At 48.7% G+C, this 26,459-nt stretch overlaps 1 protein-coding gene across 1 annotated transcript in view; it reads right to left on the reverse strand.

The window, feature by feature from the left end:
• Positions 1–25,633, reverse strand: part of LOC129714858 (ALS2 C-terminal-like protein) — a 111,793-nt gene extending 86,160 nt beyond the window's left edge. Inside the window, exons 1-5 of the mRNA XM_055664685.1 lie at positions 25,479–25,633; positions 10,611–10,843; positions 7,096–7,201; positions 4,306–4,492; positions 2,426–2,491 (exon numbers count right to left, since the gene is read on the reverse strand). Of these exons, the coding sequence (XP_055520660.1) occupies positions 2,426–2,491; positions 4,306–4,492; positions 7,096–7,201; positions 10,611–10,757 (506 nt within the window). The 5' untranslated portion in view covers positions 10,758–10,843; positions 25,479–25,633. The remainder of the gene's footprint in view (positions 1–2,425; positions 2,492–4,305; positions 4,493–7,095; positions 7,202–10,610; positions 10,844–25,478) is intronic.
• Positions 25,634–26,459: the final 826 nt, after the last annotated feature.

The raw sequence follows: 26,459 nt of genomic DNA on the forward strand, positions 1-26,459 counted from the left end.
CCCCCCTCATCCTCCTGCTTTCCAAGGAATACTCACCCTCCCCTATAGCTCAGACCCTCTAGCCCTGGCAACATGCTTGTAAATCTTCTCTGTACTCTTTCCAGCTTGACAACAGAGTCCAGCTCGTAGGGGCATAGAGTCAAACAGCATGGAAACAGGCCCTTCAGCCCAACCTGTCCATGCCAACCAAGGTAGCCCATCTACACTAGTCCCACATGCCAACATTGCTCCAATAGACTTTCCATGTCCAAGTACCTCTCCAGGAAATCATGAGGAACTCTCTTTTTGCCTTCTCTATAACAATCAGACTATTTGAGACACAGAATGCTGGAGTAGCTCAGCAGGACAGGCAGCATCTCTGGAGAGAAGGAATGGGCAACCTTTCGGGTCGAGACCCTTCTTCAGGCTTTTTTTTCTCTGGAGTGCCGGAGGTTGAGTGGAGACCTGATAGAACAGAACCAGGGGCCACCACAGTTTAAGAATAAGGGGTAAGCCATTTAGAGCAGAGACGAGGAAACACTTTTTCACACAGAGAGTTGTGAGTCTGTGGAATTCTCTGCCTCAGAGGACGGTGGAGGCCGGTTCTCTGTATACTTTCAAGAGAGAGCTAGATAGGGCTCTTAAAGATAGCGGAGTCTGGGGATATGGGGGAGAAGGCAGGAACGGGGTACTGATTGTGGATGATCAGCCACGATCACATTGAATGACGGTGCTGGCTAGAAGGGCCGAATGGCCTACTCCTGCACCTGTTGTCTATTGTCTAACATGATGCCAAACTAAACTAATCTCCTCTTCCTGCAATGATCCATATCCCTCCATCCTCCTGCATGTCCATCCAAGCCCAGTCATACAATTATGAGAGGCATAGGTCGGTCGGACAGTCTGAAAGTTTCCACCTGGCTGGAAGTGTCAAAGACGAGAGAGAATAGCTTTAAGTTGAGAGGGTCAACGTTAAAATGGAGACGTGCGGGGCAAGTTTTTTGTCGCACAGAGGGTCGCGAGTTCCCGAATGGGTAATTAAATAGTGGGATAACTAGTGTGATCGGGTGATAGAAACATAGAAACATAGAAAATAGGTACAGGAGTAGGCCATTCGGCCCTTCGAGCCTGCACCGCCATTCAATATGATCATGGCTGATCATCCAACTCAGTATCCTGTACCTGCCTTCTCTCCATACCCCCTGATCCCTTTAGCCCCAAGGGCCACATCTAACTCCCTCTTAAATATAGTCAATGAACTGTGGCCTCAACTACCTTCTGTGGCAGAGAATTCCACAGATTCACCACTCTCTGTGTGAAAAAAGTTTTCCTCATCTCGGTCCTAAAAGATTTTCCCCTTATCCTTAAACTGTGACCCCTGGTTCTGGACTTCCCCAACATCGGGACCAATCTTCCTGCATCTAGCCTGTCCAACCCCTTAAGAATTTTGTACGTTTCTATAAGATCCCCCCTCAACCTTCTAAATTCTAGTGAGTACAAGCCGAGTCTATCCAGTCTTTCTTCATATGAAAGTCCAGACATCCCAGGAATCAGTCTGGTGAACCTTCTCTGTACTCCCTCTAGGGCAAGAATGTCTTTCCTCAGATTAGGAGACCAAAACTGTACGCAATACTCCAGGTGTGGTCTCACCAAGACCCTGTACAACTGCAGTACAGTGATCATAGACACTTGGACAAGGACATGGATAGGACACTGTTTTTCACACAATGCTGGAGTAACTCAGCAGGGCAGGCAGCATCTCTGGAGGGATGTGGCAGTGGCAGAGAGTTAATTCCACAGATTCACCACCCTCTGGCTATGTAGGGCGCTGCTCCTGTCCACACTTGTTGCAGCTCGCAGGTCCCGGCAAAACGGGCTGTGAACATTCTCCACGAGTGGAGCCCCTCCCTTCACCTTACACTGGAGACTGGGCCAAACAGGAAAATCAACTTCACCCCAGTCCGATTATGGAGCAACTCAACATGGCGACACAGAGTGAGGCTGCGTAATTGTCATGCTGATGTTGTCATCTTAATTTGGTTTAGAGACACAGCGCAGAAACAGTCCAGTGATCCCCGCACACTAACACTGTCCTGCACACACTAGGGACAATTACTCTGTGAAACGTCACCTATCCATGTTCTCCACAGATGCTGCCTGACCCGCTGAGTTACTCCAGCACTCTGTGAAACGTCACCTATCCATGTTCTCCACAGATGCTGCCTGACCCGCTGAGTTACTCCAGCACTCTGTGAAACGTCACCTATCCATGTTCTCCACAGATGCTGCCTGACCCGCTGAGTTACTCCAGCACTCTGTGAAACGTCACCTATCCATGTTCTCCACAGATGCTGCCTGACCCACTGAGTTTTCTCTACTGTGTTTAGTTTTAGTTCGAGAGAAACAGGTCGTTGCGAGGCGTGGCCCTCTCCCGTCTCTGACATACCTGGTTTGTTTGGCAATGTGCTCGAAGCCACTGAGAACAGCATAGTTTGTGAACGTCGTGAAGTATCTGGAAGAGAGAAAGACAAACATGCACTGAGCCAGCCTACACATACAGTCATTTGGGACAGAACAGAGGGAAGAGAGGGCTTGGTGGGAAAATTACACTAGTTTAGTTTACATCATGTGTCATTCCTAACTGTCACTGTATGTCATGTTGTCATCTGCGGGCGGAGCACCAAGGCAAATTCCTTGTATGTGAATACTTGGCCAATAAACTTATTCATTCATTCATTCTTGATCTTATTGAAACATGTAAGATTACTAAGGGTTTGGACACGCTAGAGGCAGGAAACATGTTCCCGATGTTGGGGGCGTCCAGAACCAGGGGCCACACAGTTTAAGAATAAGGGGTAAGCCATTTAGAACGGAGACGAGGAAACACTTTTTCTCACACAGAGTGGTGAGTCTGTGGAATTCTCTGCCTCAGAGGGCGGTGGAGGCCGGTTCTCTGGATACTTTCACGAGAGAGCTAGATAGGGCTCTTAAAAACCGCGTGGGTTTTCTCCGGGATCTCTGGTTTCCTCTCACATTTCAAAAACGTACAGGTTTATAGGCTTGGTGTGAATGTAAATTGTCCCGTGTGTGTGTGTGTGTGTGTGTGTGTGTGTGTGTGTGTGTGTGTGTGTGTGTGTGTGTGTGTGTGTGTGTGTGTGTGTGTGTGTGTGTGTGTGTGTGTGTGTGTGTGTGTGTGTGTGTGTGTGTGTGTGTGTGTGTGTGTGTGTGTGTGGCTGTGTGTGTGTGTGTGTATGTGTGAGTGCGTGTGTCTGTGTGTGTGTGTGTGTGTGTGTGTGTGTGTGTGTGTGTGTGTGTGTGTGCGTGTGTGTGTGTGTGTGTGTGTATGTGTGTGTGCGTATGTGCGTGTTTATGTGTGTGTGTGTGCGTGTGTATGTGTGTGCGTGTGTGTGTGTGCGTGTGTGTGCGCGTGTGTGTGTGCGTGCGTGTGTGTGCGTGTGTACGTGTTTGTGTGCGTGTGTGTGTGTGTGTGTGCATGCGTGTGTGTACGTGTGTGTGTGTGTGTGTGTGTGTGTGTGTGTGTGTGTGTGTGTGTGTGTGTGTGTGCGTGCGTGCGTGCGTGTGTGTGTGCGCGTGTGTGTGTGTGTGTGTGTGCGTGTGAGTGTGTGTGCGTGTGTGTGTACGTGTGTGCGTGCGTGTGTGTGTGTGTGTGTGCGTACGTGTGTGTGCGTACGTGTGTGTGCGCGTGTGTGTGTGTAGGATAGTGTTAATGTGAGGGGGTCGCTGGTCGGCACAGACTCAGTGGGCCGAAGGGCCTGTTTCTGCGCTGTAAATCTAAACAAAACTAAATTAAAATCTAAAAAAACTACATTTTCTAGACCCCATTTTCCCCACACATAAAGACATTGTCGTCTGGGGAAAGTTCCCCGCCCAACACCTCCGCTCAGTTCGCATTAACCAACCTGATCTCCCGGTGGCTCAGCACTTCAACTCCCCCTCCCATTCCCAATCCGACCTTCCTGTCCTGGGCCTCCTCCATGGCCAAAGTGAGTCCCACCGCAAATTGGAGGAGCAGCACCTCATATTTCGCTTGGGTAGTTTACACCCCAGCAGTATGAACATTGACTTCTCCAATTTCAGGTAGTCCCTGCTTTCTCCCTCCTTCCCCTCCCCTTCCCAGATCTCCCACAGCCCACTGTCTCCGCCTCTTCCTTTCTTCTTCCCCTGCCCCTCCCCCCCCCCCACATCAGTCTGAAGAAGGGTCTCGACCCGAAACGTCACCTATTCCTTCGCTCCATAGATGCTGCCTCACCCGCTGAGTTTCCCCAGCATTTTTGTCCACCTTCTCTTCTAACCACGCTGACTTACGTGATGTAAACCTCCTTCAGGTGTTGAGCGTCTTTGACCAGGTAGAGATCTCTGTGGGTTGAAGAACGGCGGCTTTCATTCAGGTGCGAGCAGTGGTCCTCTGCCCGATCACACAGAACATCTAAAGTCGTCTCCAATGCAGACAGGTGCTCCTTCAGGTGAGCCCGTGACTTCAGATCAGCAGCGTCTATGGAAAGGAAATCAACGTGGAAGGTTGTCAGAGACCAGAGCACCCAGAGGAAACCCACGCAGTCACAGGGAGAACATGCAAACTCCACACTTGCGGCACCCAATGTTCGGATCGAACCCGGGTCCCTGGTGCTGTGAATTACTCCAGCACTCTGTGAAACATCACCTATCCATGTTCTCCAGACATGCTGCCTGACCCGCTGAGTTACTCCAGCACTCTGTGAAACGTCACCTATCCATGTTCTCCACAGATGCTGCCTGACCCGCTGAGTTACTCCAGCACTCTGTGAAACGTCACCTATCCATGTTCTCCACAGATGCTGCCTGACCCGCTGAGTTACTCCAGCACTCTGTGAAACGTCACCTATCCATGTTCTCCACAGATGCTGCCTGACCCGCTGAGTTACTCCAGCACTCTGTGAAACGTCACCTATCCATGTTCTCCACAGATGCTGCCTGACCCACTGAGTTACTCCAGCACTCTGTGAAACGTCACCTATCCATGTTCTCCACAGATGCTGCCTGACCCGCTGAGTTACTCCAGCACTCTGTGAAACGTCACCTATCCATGTTCTCCACACATGCTGCCTGACCCGCTGAGTTATCCCAGCTACCCCAGTGATATGGTGTCCTAGTCACATATCTCCCAGTGTCCACTATGCTCTGGGACTCATCCAAGCATTGGGAAGTCCTGATGGGATGAGGGGGAGAATCCCAGAGTCAGTCACCCTCTCGGGATGGAGGTAAACATGTATATGATGGTCCAATGATCTGACTGTCTCTGGAGCTGTGACCCCTGGGGGAGGCAACACTCTCTGGGTAACCTCACACCTTCCTACCTGGAGGGCAGTTCAGTTGAGTTTATTGTCACGTGTACCGAGGTACAGTGAAAAGCTTTTGTTGCGCGCTAACCAGTCAGCGGAAAGACAATGCATGATTACAATCGAGCCATGATTCGAGTGTACAGATACATGATGAAGGGAATAACGTTTAGTGCAAAGTAAAGCCAGCAAGGTCAAGGAGGATCCCACTGAGGTAGATAGTAGTTCAGGGCTGCTCTCTGGTTGTGGTGGGATGATTCAGATGCCTGATAACAGCTGGGAAGAAACTGCCCCTGAATCTGGAGGTGTGTGCGTTTTCACACTTCTGTACCTCTTGCCCGATGGGAGCGGGGAGAAGAGGGAGTGGCTGGGGTGCGACTGGTCCTTGATGATGCTGCTGGCCTTGCCGAGGCAGCGTGAGGTGTAGATGGAGGCGATGGAATGGAGGTGGGTTTGTGCGATGGTCTGGGCTGCGTCCACAATTCGCTGCGATTTCTTACGGGTCTTGGATGGCGCTGGTCCCAAACCGAGCTGTGATGCATCCTGATGTAGTTAGTCCACATTATCAAATCAGCAGACATTAACACAAGATGCTCGCACCAGAACAACAGTCAGTGAAGATTCACAGATTGGTGATTAGTGCGGGTGTCAGAGGTTATGGGGAGAAGGCAGGAGAATGGGAGTTATCCTCTACTATTTATATTAATTTCACCACTAATAATTGGGAAAATATGCTTTCACCCGACCTATTCCTCTCATAATTTTATACATTCTATATTAAGTTCACCCCTCATCCTCCTTTTCTCCAAGGAATGGAGTCCTAGCCTGCTCAACCTCTCCCTGTAGCTCATGCCCTCGAGTCCAGGCAACATTCTCGTAAATCTCTCTGCACCCTTTCCAACGTGACTACATCAACTTCAACTCAAGTCCTGCCCCACTGAACCTTTACTCGAACTCTTTAGTCAGAGGGTGGTGAATCTGTGGAATTCTTTGCCACAGAAGGGTGTGGAGGCCAAGTCAATGGGTAATTTTAAGGCAGAGATAGATAGATTCTTGACTCGTACGGGTAGGGTCGCCAACTGTCCCGTATTAGCCGGGACATCCCGTATATTGGGCTAAATTGGTTTGTTCCGCGCGGGACCGCCCTTGTCCCGTATTTGACCGCTACTACTCATGTCGAGGGGACTGTCGGGTCGAGCCCGCCTCACCCGTCCCGACGTAGTGCAGCCCGTGGAGTGCAGCAGCAGCGGCAGCGCCTCGCCCATGGCCCCGTCAGCCCGGCCAGTTGTCCGACCTTTGGACCTTCGCTTACCGCCGACATGACCACCACTTCTTCTCACGGCCGATCATCGGTTCTTGAGTTGGACGGGGCGCCGGACTTTGCGTGCAATATCGCACGGCCCCCGGGCCAAAACTCCTCAGCTGGCCCGCCCGCCGGCTGGACTTTGTATGCAGTCCAGCACCCGGGGCCATCTCATCATTCACCCAGCCATGGCAGAGTCGGTCCACGAATTGCCGTCAGGAATTTGTCCCATATTTTGACCTTTTTGTCCCTTATTTGGGAGTGAGGAAGTTGGCCACCCTAAGTGCGGGCGTCGGGTTATGGGGAGAAGGCAGGAGAATGGGGTTGAGGGTGAGGGATAGATCAGCCATGATTGCATGGGGGAGTGGACTCGATGGGCCGAATGGCCCAATTCTGTTCCTATCACCGATGAACATGAAGTTATGAACCATCCCTGAGGTTATAAGGTAATGTGATATCGAACAGTCACTCACTCACCAGCTTTGACCAGTGGCTGCAGAATCTGGGCTTTAATGTCTGACAACTGATTCTTGAAGGCCTGCTCCAACTTGAAGAGGTAGGCAGCTTCTCGTTGGCATTTCTCCTTTGATGAGACAAAGATGAGGAGAGAGAAGAGAGTGTTTAATTGTCTTATGTACCGACCACGGAACAATAAACTCCAAGCTGCAGCATCTTAACATGCAAGTAGACGCAACACATGTTACATGGAAACATAGAAACGCAGACAATAGGTGCAGGAGTAGGCCATTCGGCCCTTCGAGCCAGCACCGCCATTCAATATGATCATGGCTGATCATCCACAATCAGTACCCCGTTCCTGCCTTCTCCCCATATCCCTTGATTCCTTCAGCCCTAAGAGCTAAATCTAACTCTCTCTTGAAAACATCCAGTGAATTGGCCTCCACTGCCTTCTGTTGCAGAGAATTCCACAGATTCACAACTCTCTGGGTGAAAAGGTTTTTCCTCATCTCAGCCCTAAATGGCCGACCCCTTGTTCTTAAGCTGTGAGCCCGACATCGGGAACATAAATGTACAGTACATGGGGCGGCACGGTGGCGCAGCGGTAGAGTTGCTGCCTCACAGCGCCAGAGACCCGGGTTCGATCCTGACTACGGGTGCTGTCTTTACGGAGTTTGTATGTTCTCTCCGTGACCTGCGTGGGTTTTCTCCGGGTGCTCCGGTTTCCTCCCACACTCCAAAGACGTACAGGTTTGTAAGTTTATTGGCTTCTGTATATTGTTCCCAGTGTGTAGGATAGTGCCAGTATGAATGGGTGATCGCTGGTCGGTGTGGACTCGGTGGGCCGATGGGCTTGTTTTACGCTGTACCTCCAAACTAAACTAAACTAAGATAATAAATAATAAAATATATAAGAAACAAAAATGTCATAGCAAAAGATTTGAGTATAGGAGCAGGGAAGTTCTACTGCAGTTGTACAGGGTCTTGGTGAGACCACACCTGGAGTATTGCGTACAGTTTTGGTCTCCTAATCTGAGGAAGGACATTCCTCCCATAGAGGGAGTACAGAGAAGGTTCACCAGTCTGATTCCTGGGATGTCAGGACTTTAATATGAAGAAAGACTGGATAGACTCGGCTTGTACTCACTAGAATTTAGAAGATTGAGGGGGGATCTTATAGAAACTTACATAATTCTTAAGGGGTTGTTGGACAGGCTAGATGCAGGAAGATTGTTCCCGATGTTGGGGAAATCCAGAACAAGGGGTCACAGTTTAAGGATAAGGGGGAAATCGTTTAGGACCGAGATGGGGAAAACATTTTTTGCACAGAGAGTGGTGAATCTCTGGAATTCTCTGCCACAGCAGGTAGTTGAGGCCAGTTCATCGGCTATATTTATGAGGGAGTTAGATGTGGCCCTTTGTGGCTAAAGGGATCAGGGGGTATGGAGAGAAGGCAGGGATGGGATACTGAGTTGTATGATCAGCCATGATCATATCGAATGGCGGTGCAGGCTCGAAGGGCCGAATGGCCTCTACTCCTGCACCTATTTTCTATGTTTCTATGTTTCAATAAATTAATAGGCACAATACTAATGCAAAATAAAAGGAATTGCCAGGCGCAAACAAAGAAAGTCCAGAGTTCGCAGCTGAGGTCAGTGTTGTGTTGTGTTGTGTTGTGTTGTGTTGTGTTGTGTTGTGTTGTGTTGTGTTGTGTTGTGTTGTTGTGTTGTGTTGTGTTGTGTTGTGTTGTGTTGTGTTGTGTTGTGTTGTGTTGTGTTGTGTTGTGTGTTGTGTTGTGTTGTGTTGTGTTGTGTTGTGTTGTGTTGTGTTGTGTTGTGTTGTGTTGTGTTGTGTTGTGTTGTGGTGTGTTGTGTTGTGTTGTGTTGTGTTGTGTTGTGTTGTGTTGTGTTGTGTTGTGTTGTGTTGTGTTGTGTTGTGTTGTGTTGTGTTGTGTTGTGTTGTGTTGTGTTGTGTTGTGTTGTGTTGTGTTGTGTTGTGTTGTGTTGTGTTTGTGTTGTGTTGTGTTGTGTTGTGTTGTGTTGTGTTGTGTTGTGTTGTGTTGTGTTGTGTTGTGTTCAAGAGCCTGACGGATGTTGGAAGAACTGTTGTCGGAGGTTATGGGGAGTAGGCAGGAGAATGGCGTTAGGAGGGGGAGATAGATCGGCCATGATTGAATGGCGGAGTAGACTTGATGGGCCAAATGGCCTGATTCTACTCCTGTCACCTATGACCTTATGACCTTATAACTACTGTGCCGTCATTAGTCGGGGCATTGAGTTCAAGGGTCAGGAGGTCATCATGCGGCTTGCCGTGATTTGGTCAGGACGCATTTGGCGTATTGCGGGCAGTTCTGGTCCCTTCCATTACAGAGAGGTTGTGGGGGCTTTGGAGACGGTGCAGAGGAGGTTTACCAGAACGATGCCGGGATTAGAGTGTATCAGATACCCCTGTGGCCACGTGCCTTTACCCCAGGGTACAGCTTCAAACTTTCCCCCTCTCACCTGAAAGATATGTCCTCTAATCCTTGACATTTACACCCTGGGGGAAAAAGGTGCTGAGTGTCTACCCTGTCTATGTCTCTCATAGATACACACAAAATGTCGGAGTAACTCAGCGGAAGAGTTAGAGTTAGATTTACCTCTTAGGGCTAACGGAGTCAGGGGATATGGGGAGAAGGCAGGAACGGGGTACTGATTGTGCATGATCAGCCATGATCACATTGGATGGTGATGGTGCTCGAAGGATAGAATGGCCTACACTGATAGACAATAGACAATAGGTGCAGGAGGAGGCCATTCGGCCCTTCGAGCCAGCACCGCCATTCAATGTGATCATGGCTGATCATCCCCAATCAGTACCCCATTCCTGCCTTCTCCCCATATCCCCTGACTCCGCTATTTTTAAGAGCCCTATCTAGCTCTCTCTTGAAAGCATCCAGAGAACCTGCCTCCACCGCCCTCTGAGGCAGAGAATTCCACAGAATCACCACTCTCTATGTGAAAAAGTATTTCCTCATCTCTGTTCTAAATAGCTTACCCCTTGTTCTTAAACTGTGGCTCCTGGTTCTGGACTCCCCCAACATCGGGAACATGTTTCCTGCCTCTAGCGTGTCCAAACCCTTAATAATCTTATATGTTTCAATGAGATGCCCTCTCATCCTTCTAAATTCCAGAGTATACAAGCCCAGCCGCTCCATTCTCTCAGCATACGACAGTCCCGCCATCCCGGGAATTAACCTTGTAAACCTACGCTGCACTCCCTCAATAGCAAGAATGTCCTTCCTCAAATTAGGGGACCAAAACCGCGCACAATACTCCAGTTACCCTGTCTATGTCTCTCATAGATAGTGAGACACAAAAGGCCGCAGTAACTCAGCGGAAGAGTTAGAGTTAGATTTAGCTCTTATGGCTAATGGAATCAGGGGATAAGGGAAGTAGGCAGGAACACATTGGTCACATTGGATGGTGGTGGTGGTGGCTCGAAGGGCCGAATGGCCTACACTGACACCTACTTTCGATGTTTCTGTGTCTTACCTTCACATCTGGCCCTGGGCGCACAGCTGGCCTGGAGCTGGACAATGGTTTGGAGCAAGGGGGCATCCTCCCGGCGGTGAACCTGGAGAGGTGGGGCCGGAGGTTGGACTCTGCCCTCTGCCTGCGACCACCAGGCTCCATGATCATGCCTCACCTCGCCTTCCGCTCCTCCATCTTGTTCAGCAGGCCGCCCTCAGCCTCACCTCCCGCCGGCTGCTGCTGCTGCTGCTGCTCTGTACACGAACACACGGTGTGAATGGTCAGAATCATGGCCGTGCAACGTAGAACCGGACAGCAAACGGTGGCTCAGCACTTTAACTCCCCCTCCCATTCCCACACTGACCTTTCTGTCCTGGGCCTCCTCCAATGTCAGAGTGAGGCCCAGCACAAATTGGGAGAAACAGCACCTCATATTTCTCTTGGGCAGTTTACACCCCAGCGGTATGCACATTGACTTCTCTAACTTCAAATAGAAACATAGAAACATAGAAAAATAGGTGCAGGGGTAGGCCATTTGGCCCTTCATGGCTGATCATCAGTAAATGCTCAGTAGATCAGTCAGTGACCTTTGACTTGGAAATAAATCATTCCTGTTTTTGATTCCAACACGAGTGTGTGTGCAGCCATCTTTCTCTGTATATTATGTATACTAGTTTACTTATTTTATAAGCAGACAGATATCAAAACAGTAACTCAGCAGGACAGGCGGCGTCTCTGGAGAGAAGGAATGGGTGACGTTTCGGGTCGAGACCCTTCTTCAGACTCTGCAGATTCTTCAGTCTAAAGAATCCTGCACCCACTAGGGACAATTTTCTACATTTAAACCAAACCAATTAACCTACAAATCCGAACGTCTTTGGAGTGTGGGTGGAAACTGAAGATCTCAGAGAAAACCCACGCAGGTCACGGGGAGAACGTGCAAAGTCCGTGCAGACGGCGCCCGTTGTCGGGATGGAACCCGGGTCTCCGGCGCTGCATTCGCTGTAAGGCAGCAACTCTACCACTGCGCCACCATGACTGCTTCTCCAGCTTCCTCTGGCAAGTTGTTCCAAATCCAGACTTCACTCGGAGTGCAAAGGTTGCCCCGTGAGGTCCCTCTTAAATCTCTCTCCTCTGCCTGTGCCCTCTAGTATTAGAATCCTCTACTCTGGGGACAAAGACTGTGGGTGTTATCCACTTTATCCACGCCCCTCATGGTCATCTCAATATCACCCCTCAGCCTCCTATGCTCCATAGAGATAAGCCCCAGCCTATCCAAACTCTCCCGAGTAGCTCAATAGACAATGGACAATAGGTGCAGGAGTAGGCCATTCGGCCCTTCACGCCAGCACCGCCATTCAATGCGATCATGGCTGATCATCCCCAATCAGTTCCTGCCTTCTCCCCATATCCCCTGACTCCGCTATCTTTAAGAGCCCTCTCTCTCTTGAAAATATCCAGAGAACCGGCCTCCACCGCCCTCTGGGGCAGAGAATTCCACAGACTCACAGCTCTCTGGGTGAAAAACATACGGAATGTCCTGGCTAATTCAGGACAGACGGCAATATTATTGCTGAGGCAGCGTAGAGATACAAAAGGATTCAATAGAAGGGGGGGGTTTGTATGATGGTCTGGGCTGTGCCCACAATTTGCTGCAATGTCTACCAATCCTGGATGGAGCTGTTCCCAAACCGAGCAGTGCCCCATGTTTCTGCAACTCCACAACTCTCTGCTTCAATGGCTCTAAGACTCCATCAGCCCATGACTTAATCGTTAGATAAGAATTATGTGTCTATCTTTGGTACAAATGAGTTTCTGACATTCTATTTTTATTGCACAAAAATACAATGGGTGAACCGTGATTCAACTGGTCATTCTCTGTTGAAAAATATGGGAAGTGACAACGCATAAAATCCCAATCACACTCAGCTGACAATGAGGGCAACACTAGGTTTTAGAAACCGTAGCCAGACCAATAGTTAGTTCATGACCCTGGACTCTACAAACACCAGTTTCAGTTCAAGAAGGAACTGCAGATGCTGGAAAAATCGAGGGTAGACACAAATGCTGGGGAAACTCAGCGGGTGAGGCAGCATCTATGGAACGAAGGGATAGGTGACGTTTCGGGTCGAGACCCTTCTTCGAGACCCTTTATCTACTTTCCAGTATCAGTTTAGTTCAGTTTAGTTTATTGTCATGTGTACTGAGGTACAGTGAAAAGCTTTTGTTGCGTGCTAACCAGTCAGCGGAAAGACAATATATGATTACAATCCAGCCGTCCACAGTGTACAGATACATGAAGGTTGACAAAAGTGCTGGAGAAACTCAGCGGGCGCAGCAGCATCTATGGAGCGAAGGGAATAGGCAACGTTTCGGGTCGAAACCCTTCTTCAGACTGATGTAGGGTGGGGTCAGCCTTCGCTCCATAGATGCTGCTGCACCCGCTGAGTTTCTCCAGCACTTTTGTCTACCTTCGATTTTCCAGCATCTGCAGTTCCTTCTTAAAGTACAGATACATGATGTGGGAATAGCGTTTAGTTCAAGGTAAAGCCAGCAGAGTCCGATCAAAGATCTTCCCTGTGCCTTTTCCCAGTTGTAAGAGTTTTGAACCCGGAATATTAACTTTGCATTTCTTTCCACAGAGGCCGCCGGACCGACTGAGTGTTTCCACTACTTTCTGCCGTTGTTTCAGGCATGCAGCAATTGGAAGTGTTTGAGTTTTATGTGATTCCTGTACATTGACTGACTTTAGACCCGACTTGCACAGTGCAGAGCGTGATGCAGCTGCACCAAGAGGAACACAACTTCTCCTTTATACTGCCCCGTCAAAATAAAATGCAACGTGTGTTAATATCCAGTCTATTGTCGTGCGTTAACTGGCGTCAGAGGGCGGCGAATCCGTGTGATTCATTGCTGCAGAAGTGGCTCGGATAGGGCGGCACGGTGGCGCAGCGGTAGAGTTGCCTCCTCACAACGCCAGAGACCCGGGTTCCATCCCGACTATGGGCGCTGTCTGTACGGAATTTGTACCTTCTCCCCGTGACCCGCGTGGGTTTTCTCCGAGATCCTCCCGCACTCCAAAGACGTGCAGGTTTGCAGGCTAATTGGCTTTGGTAAGTTGTCCCTAGTGCGTGGGATAGAACTAGGATGAATGGGTGATCAATATACAGTGCGGGTTTGATGGGCCGAAGGGCCTATTTCCACGCTACATCTCCCAACTAAACTAAACCACAAACAACTGAACCATCGTATAACCAACTAGAGAATGGTCCTGTTACTATCTACTTCATTGAAGACCCGCAGGATATTTATAATTGGACTTTATCTTGCATTAAATGTTGTTCCCTTCACACTGTATCCACTGCATACTGTGGACGGCTCAATTGTAACCATGTATAGTCTTTCCGCTGACTGGTTAGCACGCAACAAAAGTTATTTTAGGAAGGAGATGAGGAGGAACTTCTTTAGTCAGAGGGTGGTGAATCAGGGTCAGAATCAGGTCCAGAACCAGGGGCCACACACGCAGTTTAAGAATAAGGTGTAAGCCATTTAGAACGGAGACGAGGAAACACTTTTCCTCACAGGGAGTTGTGAGTCTGTGGAATTCTCCGCCTCAGAGGGCGGTGGAGGCCGGTTCTCTGGATGCTTTCAAGAGAGAGTTAGATAGGGCTCTTAAAAATAGTGGAGTCAAGGGATATGGGGAGAAGGCAGGAACGGGGTACTGATTGGGGATGATCAGCCATGATCCCATTGAATGGCTGGGAATGAGGGGGGAACCTCATTGAAACGTACAGAATAATGAAAGGCCTGGATAGAGTGGATGTGGTGAGGATGTTTCCACTAGTGGGAGATTCTAGGACCAGAGGTCACGGCCTCAGAATTAAAGGACGTTCTTTTAGGAAGGAGATGAGGAGGAATGTCTTTAGTCAGAGGGTGGTGAATCTGTGGAATTCATTCCCACAGAAGGCTGTGGAGGTCAAGTCAGTGGATATTTTTAAGGCAGAAGTAGATAGATTCTTGATCAGTACGGGCGTCAGGGGTTATGGGGAGAAGGCAGGAGAATGCGGTTGGGAGGGAGAGATAGATTAGCCATGATTGAATGGCAGAGTAGACTAGATGGGCCGAATGGTCTAATTCTACTCCTATCATGGTCATTGTGGGCCGAAGGGCCTGAGTTGCATGGTTCCGTATTCTATTTTCTAAATGTAGTTTCACTGGTGAGGCATTCTTTCAGTTCATAACATGTTCCAGAACACTAACTGTGTGAAGAAGTCTGAAGGAAGGGTCTCGACCCGAAACGTCACCCATTCCTTCTCTCCAGAGATGCTGCCTGTCCCGCTGAGTTACTCCAGCATTGTGTGTCTATCTTGGGTTTAAACCAACATCTGCAGTTCCTTCCAGCACCAACTTCAACTCGCTGGTTTGAAAGCGGAGCCACTGTTACGGTGGGGTGGGGTAAACACATCAGCATCTGGGTGGAAAACCGATTCTCAAAAACAGGAAAGAGAGAGCTTTTTATAGTGTAGGAAGGAACTGCAGATGCTGGTTAAAAGAAAGAGGAAAGATTCTGACCTTTTTACTAGATGTTACTAGATTTACCACATATACATCTAGTGCAACTTCCCATCTGCACTAACAATCACTCTGGCATTTTCCCCTTTGTTCCAGCTTTGCGATGTTCTCTAGAGAGAGTTCGATGTAGCTCTTAGGGCTAACGGAATCAAGGCATATGGGGAGAAAGCAGGAACAGGGTACTGATTTTGGATGATCAGCCATGATCATATTGAATGGTTCGAAGGGCCGAATGGCCTACTACTGCATCTATTTTCCATGTTTCTATCATTCTACCTATTGGGGAAAAGGGGAAGTACAACGGGGTCCTTGTTCATCAGTCAATAAAAGTAAGCATGCAGGTACAGCAGGCAGTGAAGAAAGCAAATGGCATGTTGGCCTTCATAACAAGAGGAGTTGAGTTAACAATAGAAGCAAAGAGGTCTTTCTGCAATTGTACAGGGCCCTAGTGAGACCACACCTGGACTATTGTGTGCAGTTTTGGTCTGCAAATTTGAATAAGAATATTCTCGCTATTGAGGGAGTGCAGCATAGGTTCACAAGTTTAATTCCCGGGATGGCGAGACTGTCATATGCTGAGAGAATGGAGCGGCTGGGCTTGTACACTCGGGAATTTAGAAGGATGAGAGGATATCTTATTGAAACATGTAAGATTATTAAGGGTTTGGACATGCTAGAGGCAGGAAACATGTTCCCGATGTTGGGGGAGCCCAGAAACAGGGGTCGTAGTTTAAGAATAAGGAGTAAGCCATTTAGAACGGAGATGAGGAAACACTTTTTCTCACAGAGAGTTGTGAGTCTGTGGAATTCTCTGCCTCAGAGGGCGATGGAGGCCGGTTCTCTGGATACTAGATCGAGCTCTTAAAGATAGTGGAGTCAGGGGATATGGGGAGAAGGCAGGATCGGGGTACTGATTGGGGATGATCAGCCATGATCATATTGAGTGGTGGTGCTGGCTCGAAGGGCTGAATGGCCTACTCCTGCACCTGTTGTCTATTGTCTATGTTTCAACCTATTGTACTTGTGTTTGGCTGGATTGTACTCATACAGCAAGAAACAGGCCATTCGGCCCAACTTGTCTATGCCGTTCTAGATGCCCCATCTAAACTAGTCCCATCTGCCCGCGTTTGGCCCATGTCCCTCTACATGCACCTGTCCAGATGTATTTTAAATGTTGTAATAGTCCCAGCCTCAACTACCTCCTCTGGCATCTTGTTCCATACACCCACTGCCCTCGGAGTGAAAAAGTTGCCCCTCAGGTTCCTATTAAATCTTCCCCCTCTCACCTTAAACCTCTGTCCCATGGTTATTGATTCCCCTACTCTGGGTAAGAGAAGTGCTTTAACCAGTCTATTCCCCTCATTAACATACACTTTTGTACACCTTATACAGTTTGCCCATTCTCTCCGTGACCTGCGTGGGTTTTCTCCGGGTGCTCTGGTTTCCTTCCACACTCCAAAGACACACAGGTTTGTAGATTAATTGGCTTGGTAAAATTGCTAAATTGCCCCCAGTGTTAGTGTGCGGGGATCGTTGGTCGGCATCGACTCGATGGGCCGAAGGGCCTGTTTCCGCACTGTATCTCTAAACAAAACTAAACTAAACCTCTATAAGATCGCCCCTCATCCTCCTGCGCTCCAAGGAATAGAGTCCTAGTCTGCTCAACCTCTCCCTGTAGCTCAGTCCCTTGAGTCCTGGCAACATCGCTGCACCCTTTCCAACGGTTCCAATAGCCCTTAGGGCTAATGGAATCAAGGGATATGGGGAGAAAGCTGGAAAGGGGTACTGATTTTGGATGATCAACCATGATCATATTGAATGGTAGGAATGCCAACAGTCCCGTATTAGCCGGGACATCATCGGTTCATGAGTTGGATGGGGCGCCGGACTTTGCGCGCCCCCCGGGCCAAAACTCCTCAGCTGGCCCGCCGGCTGGGCTTTGTGTGCAGTCCAGCACCCGGGGCCAACTCATCATTCACCCAGACACGGCCCAGTCGGTCAACGAATTGCCGTCGGGAATATGTTCCGTATTTTGACCTTTTGTCCCTTATTTGGGAGTAAGAAAGTTGGCAACCCTAGTGGTTAGCGCTGGCTGGAAGGGCCGAATGGCCTACTCCTACACCTATTTTCTATGTTTCTGTTTCTAACATGGTGCGTATCTTTTCCATTTATGGTAATACCTGATTTGATCGGAAATAAACTTTATCACTGTGTTTCGGTACAAGTGTCAATATTACCACTCTCACCATCGACGGCACCACTGTCTCCCCATCTCCCCAGGCCCGCAACCTTGGCGTGATCTTTGATTCCACCCTCTCCCTTGAGCCTCACATCCGCCATGTCATTAAAACCTCCTTCTTTCATCTCCGCAACATCGCCAAACTCAGACCCTCTCTCACACCGCCCGCTGCTGAAAGACTCATCCATGCCTTCATCTCCTCCCGACTGGACTATTGCAACTCACTTCTCCTTGGCATCAGCTCCACCTACATCAACCGACTCCAACTGGTCCAGAACGCAGCCGCCCGACTCATCACCCACACCAAATCCTGGCATCACATCACTCCAGTCTTCAAACAACTTCACTGGCTTCCCATCTCCCCCACGGATCACTTACAAAATCCTGGTCCTCACCTACAAAGCCCTCCACCATCTTCCCCCCCCCATATCTCACTGACCTCCTCTCCCCCTACCAACCCTCACGGTCCCTCAGATCCACATCAGCCGGTCTCCTCTCCATCCACAAGTCCAACCTCCGCAGTTTTGGGGACAGAGCCTTCTCCAGGGCAGCTCCCAGGCTCTGGAACTCCCTCCCCCAACTGATCCGCAATTCCGTGTCCCTCACCATCTTCCAGTCCCGCCTCAAGACCCATCTCTTCACCTCTGCCTATCCTTAGCCCCACGTCCCCCTCCCTTTTCATCTGTGCTTGAATTGCCTCATATTGTGTTTTGAATTGAATTCTGTATTTACTTTGTGTACTAGTCATGTCTCTACTATTTATTTCACTCCTCTTACATGTTTTTCCTCTACCTGCTAAATTTTTGTAAGGTGTCCTTGAGACTCTTGAAAGGCGCCCATAAATAAAATGTATTATTATTATTATTATTAAGCCGACACCAAACTTGAGTTGAAAATGAAATAGTGGGACTTAAATACAACCTCGCTCACGATAACGAGAATGGGACAGGAAGGGATGGGAGCCATTCATCAGGAAACAACATCGAATTCATGGAAAAATGGTGAAAAGTTAAATTGAAATACATTCTATCTGACTTCATGAAACAATAGTGACAACAGATGATAGAGAAAGATATTGTGTTTCTCCAAAATAGTGGATTATAGACAATAGGTGCAGTAGTAGGCCATTCGGCCCTTCGAGCCAGCACCGCCATTCAATGTGATCATGGCTGATCATCCACAATCAGTACCCCGTTCCTGCCTTCTCCCCACATCCCCTGACTCCGCTATCTTTAAGAGCCCTTTCTAGCTCTCTCTTGAAAGCATCCAGAGAACCGGCCTCCACCGCCCTCTGAGGCAGTGAATTCCACAGACTCACAGCTCTCTGTGTGAAAAAGTGTTTCCTCGTCTCCGTTCTAAATGGCTTACCCCTTATTCTTAAACTGTGGCCCCTGGTTCTGGGCTCCCCCAACATCGGGAACATGTTTCCTCCCTATAGCATGTCCGACTATTACAGGGGCATGGCATTAAGTTTTTATCAGGAGCTCAAAAAGGACAAATTGGGAAATTAGTTTTGAGTTTCAGTTTAGTTTATTTTCACGTCATAAGTTCACAAGTGATTGGTAGAATTAGGCCATTCGGCCCATCATCTACTATCATCTAATCATGGCTGTTTTATCTCTCCCTCCTAACCCCAATCTCCTGCCTTCTCCCCATAACCCCGACACCCGTACTCTATCTATCTCTGCCTTAAAAATATCCATTGACTTGTGGCCTCCACAGCCGTCTGTGGCAACGAATTCCACAGATTCACCACCCTCTGACTGAAGAAATTCCTCCTCATCTCCTTTATATGTCCTTTAATTCTGAGGCTGTGACCTCTAGTCCTAGACTCTCCCACTAGTGGAAGCATCCTCTCCACATCCACTCTATCCAGGCCTTTCACTATTCTGTATGTTTCAATGAGGTTCCCCCTCATCCTTCTAAACTCCAGCGAGTACAGGCCCAGTGCCGTCAACCACTGTTACATGTACTGAGGTACAGTGAAAAGCTTTTGTTGCGTGCTAACCAGCCAGCAGAAAGACAACACTCGGCTTGTACTTGCTAGAATTTAGAAGATTGAGGGGGGATCTTATAGAAACTTACAAAATTCTTAAGGAGGTTGGACAGGCCAGATGCAGGAAGATTGTTCCCGATGTTGGGGAAGTCCAGAACTAGGGGTCACAGTTTAAGGATAAGAGGGAAATCTTTTAGGACCGAGATGAGAAAATCATTTTTTACACAGAGAGTGGTGAATCTCTGGAATTATCTGCCACAGAAGGTAGTTGAGGCCACAGTTCATTGGCTATATTTAAGAGGGAGTTAGATGTGGCCATTGTGGCTAAAGGGATCAGGGGGTATGGAGAGAAGGCAGGTTCAGGGATACTGAGTTGGATGATCAGCCATGATCATATCGAATGGCGGTGCAGGCTCGAAGGGCCGAATGGCCACTCCTGCACCTAATTTCTATGTTTCTATGTAATACATGATTACAATCGAGCCGTTCACAATGTATAGATACATGATAAGGGAATAACGTTTAGTGCAAGGTAAAGCCAGCAAAGTCCGAAATTAGCTGTGATAGCCGTGTACGTATAAACCATAGAACAGTACAGCACAGGAACAGGCCCTTCAGCCCACAATGTCCATGCCCACCATGACACCAAGTTAAACTAATCTCCTCTGATCTCTAATCTCCCCGTGATCGGTATCCCTCTATTCCCTGCATATCCATGAGCCTATCTAAAGGTCTCTTAAACACCACTATTGTATCACAAAGTTTAAAGATATTACTAGCAACTTTGAGACACAGAGGGTGGTGGGTGCCAGGAACGCGCTGCCAGGGGTGGGTGGTGGAGGCAGATACGATAGTGGTGTTCAAGAGGCTTATAGACAGGCACGTGGATATGCAGGGAAGGAAGGGAAACGGATCACGTGCAGGCAGAGGGTCTTGGCATCATGTCCAGCATGGACATTGTGGGCAGAAGGACGCAGTTTAGTTCAGTTTAGTTTAGTGATACAATGGATTAACAGGCCCTTCGGCCCACCGAGTCTATACCGACCAGCGATCCCCGCACATTAACACTATCCTACACACACACACACACTGGGGACAATTTACAATCTTTACCCAAGCCAATTGACCGACAAATCTGTGTATTTTTTTTTTTTTAAATCAAAAAATGTATTCAATTATTAAAAAATAATATATACACTACAATAAAACAAGCCAGAACCCACCACCATAATACAATACAAACATATATCCATAATAAACCACTATACAACTATGATACAATCCTTATTGAGGATACATTCAACACCCTGCGGAGCCCAGCGGTCCCGGAACTCCCTCAGGGTGCCCACAGACAGGGCGTATTCCCTTTCTAATCCCACCCGGGCACGGACGTAACCCTGGAAAAGGGGCAGGCAGCTGGCCCGGGTAGAGCCCTCCGCCGCCTCCCTGTGTATCTTTGGAGTGTGGAGGAAACCGGAGCACCCGGAGAAAACCCACGCAGGTCACGGGGAGAAGGTACAAACTCCGTACAGACAGCACCCGTAGTCAGGATGGAACCCGGGTCTCTGGCGCTGTGAGGCAGCAGCCCTACCCGCTGCACCACCGTGCCACCCTCTTGCTGAAATCTTTATGTTCTACTTATTCACAACCAGAAAGGTTGAACAGGCAATATTGGGAATCTGGGCAATGAATGATATGAAACACAATCTGTGGAGTATTGAAGCACATTCTCTGAACCCAGTCCAGGTCAATTGCATGATTCAGCCTGAACTGAAAAAAGGGATTTAGTTTAGTTTAGTTTAGAGATACAGCGCTGAAACAGGCCCTTCGGCCCAGCGGGTCCGTGCCGACCAGCGATCCCCGCACACTAACACTATCCTACACCCACTAGGGACAATTTATATTTACACCAAGCCGATTCACTTACAAACCTGTACGTCTTTGGAGTGTGGGAGGAAACCGAAGATCTCGGAGAAAAACCCACGCAGGTCACGGGGAGAACGTACAAACTCCGTACAGACAGCACCCGTAGTCAGGATGGAACCCGGGTGTCCGGCGCTGCAAGCGCTATAAGGCAGCAACTCTACCGCTGCGCCACTGTCTTTTGCAATTGGTGAAAAAAATCAGAAGTTGTACTGAGTGATTGCATACTGGTTGCTTGGACTGTGGGAAATGAATGCGTAATATGCTTATTTGTGGCGTTTGCCGTGGTTTTTATTGAAACGATCCTAATAACGGAGACACACACAAACGTCACCCATTCCTTCTCTCCAGAGATGTGTTACTCCAGCTTTTTGTGTCTATCTTCGGTTTAAACCAACATCTGCAGTTCCTTCCGACACGTGGATCCACGTGGATTTAAAGAAAGAGAGAGAGAGATACAGCATGGAGAGTGCAGTGAGGAACTGCAGGTGCTGTTTTAAACTAATGACAAGCACAAAGCACTGGAGTAACTCAGCAGGACAGGCAGCATCTCTGGGGAAAAGGAATGGGTGATGTTTCGGGTCGAGACCCTTCTTCAGCATGGAAACTGGCCCTTTGGCCCATCAAGTCCGCCCTGATTATCAACTACTTATTTTACACTAATCTAATCCAACTTTCCCCTTATTCTACCATAATTTATATATCTCTGTATAACTAAAAGTCTTTGGCTTGTTTGTGCGTGTGTGTGTGTGTCACTCAATCTGGTTAAATCCTATCTTCTTCCAAACGCTAGGCCACAGCCTTCCCATTTTCACACATCCTACTCACATTTTTCCCGTCGCGGCAATAAACATCTTCCCGTCGCATTCCCGCCTATATTTCCGAAGTTATTAATTGTTTAAAGTTTTAAAAACAGCCTGAAAACTGACACATTTCGTTAAAAAAAAAACCCCAAGTGACGTCACAATGCACTCGCAAGGCAGGACGGGACACTCCACGAGGGAGGGGGGCACTCCTGCGCTCGCGGTGAACGAGGAGTGGCGGCGGCTGCCGACTCTCGAGGCCTGGTGGGGAGGGTGGTGCTGGAGCCGGAGTGAGGGCCGAGCCCGGGGCTTGGGATGGGGCCGTAACCGGGGCCGAGATTAGAAGTCATCGCTGGAACCAAGGACGAGCCTGCGGCCTGTGGTCAGGGGCGAGCTCGGAGATGAAGTCGGGGCCTGCACCGGAGCCCAGTCAGCGGCCGAGCTGACGGCTGGAGTCTACAGCCAGGGCCGGGCCCAGTAGGAGAACTAGGCCCAGTTCCATGCCCTGGCGCTGCTCTACAACCTGGGTAGATCCTGGGGCAGGGAATGGAAGTGAGGGGAGGAGGATGAGGGGAATGAGGAGGAGGGAGATAGGGTGGGGAGTGGGGTGGTAGAGGGAGATGGGGGGGTATGTGGAGGAGGGATATATATATATATAAATATGTGGTGTGTACATATGTACATATGTATATTTATACACAGTATATGCACACACACTGAACATATTTTTCTGGTTTAGTTTAATTTAATTTTGTTTAGAGATACAGCACAGAAACAGGCCCTTCGGCCCACCAAGTCCGCGCCGGCCAGCGATCTCCGCACGTTAACACTATCCTACACGCACTAGGGACAATTTACACACACACCAAGCCAATTCGCCTACAAACCTGTACGTCTTTGGAGTGTGGGAGGAAACCGAAGACCTCGGAGAAAACCCACGCAGGTCATGGGGAGAAGGTACAAACTCCGTACAGACAGCGCCCGTAGTCGGGATGGAACCTGGCTCTCTGGTTTAAGAGACTTTTACATGGAAATGCATGGAATGGAAGGGGATAGATCACGTACAGGCAGAGGAGATTAGTTTAACTTGGCGCCATGTTCAGCACGTACATTGTGGGCCGAAGGGCCTGTTCCTGTGCTGTACTGTTTTATGCGCTAAGTTCATTGTGTCAGTAGATAATGTTGGACCTCATTGAAACCTCATTGCGGCTGGGCTTGTACACTCTGGAGTTTAGAAGGATGAGAGGGCATCTTATTGAAACATCTAAGATTATTAAAGGTTTGGACACGCTAGAGGCAGGAAACATGTTCACGATGTTGGGGGGGTCCAGAACCAGGGGCCACACAGTTTAAGAATAAGGTATAAACCATTTTGAACGGAGACGAGGAAACACTTTTTCACACAGAGAGTGGTGAGTCTGTGGAATTCTCTGCCTCAGGTGGAGGCCAGTTCTCTGGATACTTTCAAGAGAGAGCTAGATAGGGCTCTTAAAGATAGCAGAGTCAGGGGATATGGGGAGAAGGCAGGAACGGGGTACTGATTGTGGATGGTCAGCCATGATCACATTGAATAGCGGTGCTGGCTCGAAGGGGCCGAATGGCCTACTCCTGCACCTATTGTCTATTGTCGTAAATGCTAGAGAAACTCAGCTGGTGAGGGGCAGTATCTATGGGCTGAATGGCCTAATTCTGCTCCTACGACTTATGATCTTGTATGATTATTTAAAACGCACACACCCACGACTCTATTACTGTTGGGCTGAGTTCAGATTCTTGCCTCCGTGATGAATTATGTCTGCATCACAGCTCTGCATATTTCATACAAAAAAGGTCAAATAGCTGAAGGCTGGTTTGCACGGATTGTAGAGAGAGTTAAATATAACATGAAGATTAACGTGGATACAGTGCCCATACTTCAATGGATATTTTTAATAGACCCTGTTCCTGCCTTCTCCCCATATCCCCGACTCCACTATCTTCAAGAGCCCTATCTAGCTCTCTCTTGAAAGTATCCAGAGAACCGGCCTCCACCGCCCTCTGAGGCAGAGAATTCCACTCTCTGTGAGAAAAAGTGTTTCCTCGTCTCTGTTCTAAATGGCTTACCCCTTATTCTTAAACTGTGTGTGTGGCCCCTGGTTCTGGACTCCCCCAACAGGCTGAGATAGATAGATGTTTGATTAGTACGGGTGTCAGGGGTTATGGGGAGAACAAAGGCAGGAGAATGGGGCTAGGAGGGAGAGATAGATCAGCCATGATTGAATGGCGGAGTAGACTTGATGGGCCGAATGGCCTAATTCTGCTCCTATCGCTGATGCACTTATCTTAACCCCCACCTGCTCTAGTTTAAACCCACGGTCATCTGTAGTCACATTTTACCTTTGTATGCACCTTCCCCCCAGCTAACAATAATCTGTAGACAATAGACAATAGGTACAGGAGGAGGCCATTCGGCCCTTCGAGCCAGCACCGCCATTCAATGTGATCATGGCTGATCATCCCCAATCAGTACCCCGTTCCTGCCTTCTCCCCATATCCCCTGACTCCGCTATCTTTAAGAGCCTTATCTAGCTCTCTCTTGAAAATATCCAGAGAACGGGCCTCCACCGCCCTCTGAGGCAGAGAATTCCACATTCAGTATTCCATATTTCCCTTGAACTCCATCCCCCTTTTTTTCTTTCTTTGTTTTCACACCTCACCCTTCCTTATCTCCGTGTCTCCCTCTCCGCCGACTCTCAGTCTGAAGAAGGGTCTCGACTCGAGAAAGGTCACTCCAGCCGAAGCCTTCTCTCCAGAGATGCTGCCTGTCTGCCCGCTGAGCTACTCCAGCATGTTTGTGTCTGGAGTTCAGTTCAGCTTCAGGCTAATGTCATGTGTACCCACGGAGGTACAGTGAAAAGCTTTTTGTTGCCTGCCAGCCAGTCAGTGGAAAGACTGTACGCCAAGTGGAGGAGACAGCACTGATTTAATTTGCTAAAAAAACCTTGGCGATCTCGGCTTGACTATTTCAGGGGCAGATTAGAGAGGGAACCAGAAGTAGAATCCAAGAGGCTGATTCAGCAGCAGAACTGATTCACGGTGAGTTTGCCACTGATAGACAACCCGAGCAGTTGGAAAGGCAGGGCTCTGGAGAACACAACAGCACTTGCCAATACACGCCAGGCTGCCTCAACACTAGGTGGAATTTTCCTCAATCAAACATCTGCCAAAACGGAGTTACATTTCCACAAGAAATAATCCAGTCATTTTGGGTTTTTTTTCCCAAAACTGCACAAACAAAGTTCTGGCAGGAAGCGTGCTCTTGAGAGACCAGGAGATTTATTTTGCAGGCAGCGTGCTTTAGAGTCCTGCTGTCTTACCTTCTGCTGAAGTGGTGATGCTGGCTGGATTGGTGATCGAGGCTTGGCACAGCGAGGGTGTGGGTGTGTGTGTGTGTGTGGATTACACAGATGCTTGCTTCCCCTTTGGTGTCGACTGCCTCGATGAGGAAGTACACTCCGTCAGGCAAACCCCTCCTCTCCCATATTGCTTTGCATACATTCCAAGTTGCCATAGCAATGGCCGGGACACCTTCCCACATTCACCACCTCCCTCTTTGCCAGTTAACCTTGAAAGTTGAATAAGCAGCGCTAATAAAACCTGGGACTCTTCCCTGCCACAAATATGTAATATGTGAATATGTGATTCTGTTCCACAACAAGGGAAACTGTGACAAGGATAAGGGGGAAATCTTTTAGGACCGAGATGAGGAAAACATTTTTTTTTCACACAGAGAGCGGTGAATCTCTGGAATTCTCTGCCACAGAAGGTAGTTGAGGCCACAGTTCATTGGCTATATTTAAGAGGGAGTTAGATGTGGCCCTTGTAGCTAAAGGGATCAGGGGGTATGGAGCGAAGGCAGGTACAGGATACTGAGTTGGATGAGCAGCTATGATCATATTGAATGGCGGTGCAGGCTCGAAGGGCCGAATGGCCTACTCCTGCACCTATTTTCTATGTTTCTATGTTTCTATGTTCCATTCTGTGTGTAGTTTGTTTGTAGTCTCGTATGTGTATGTGACAAATAAACTTGGCTTGACTTGACTTGGATGAAGGTGAAGGGGGCCAGAGATTTAATAGGAATCGCAGATAGACACAAAATGCCGGAGTCACTCAGCGGGACAGGCAGCATCTCTGGAGAGGAGGAATGGGTGGTGTTTCCGGTCGGGATTACACAATAGACAATAGACAATAGGTGCAGGAGTAAGCCATTCGGCCCTTCGAGCCAGCACGGCCATTCAATGTGATCATGGCTGATCATCCCCAATCAGTACCCCATTCCTGCCTTCTCCCCATACCCC

The sequence above is a fragment of the Leucoraja erinacea genome, chromosome 43, assembly GCF_028641065.1.
Source record: "Leucoraja erinacea ecotype New England chromosome 43, Leri_hhj_1, whole genome shotgun sequence".
Classification (NCBI taxonomy): Eukaryota; Metazoa; Chordata; class Chondrichthyes; order Rajiformes; family Rajidae; genus Leucoraja; species Leucoraja erinaceus.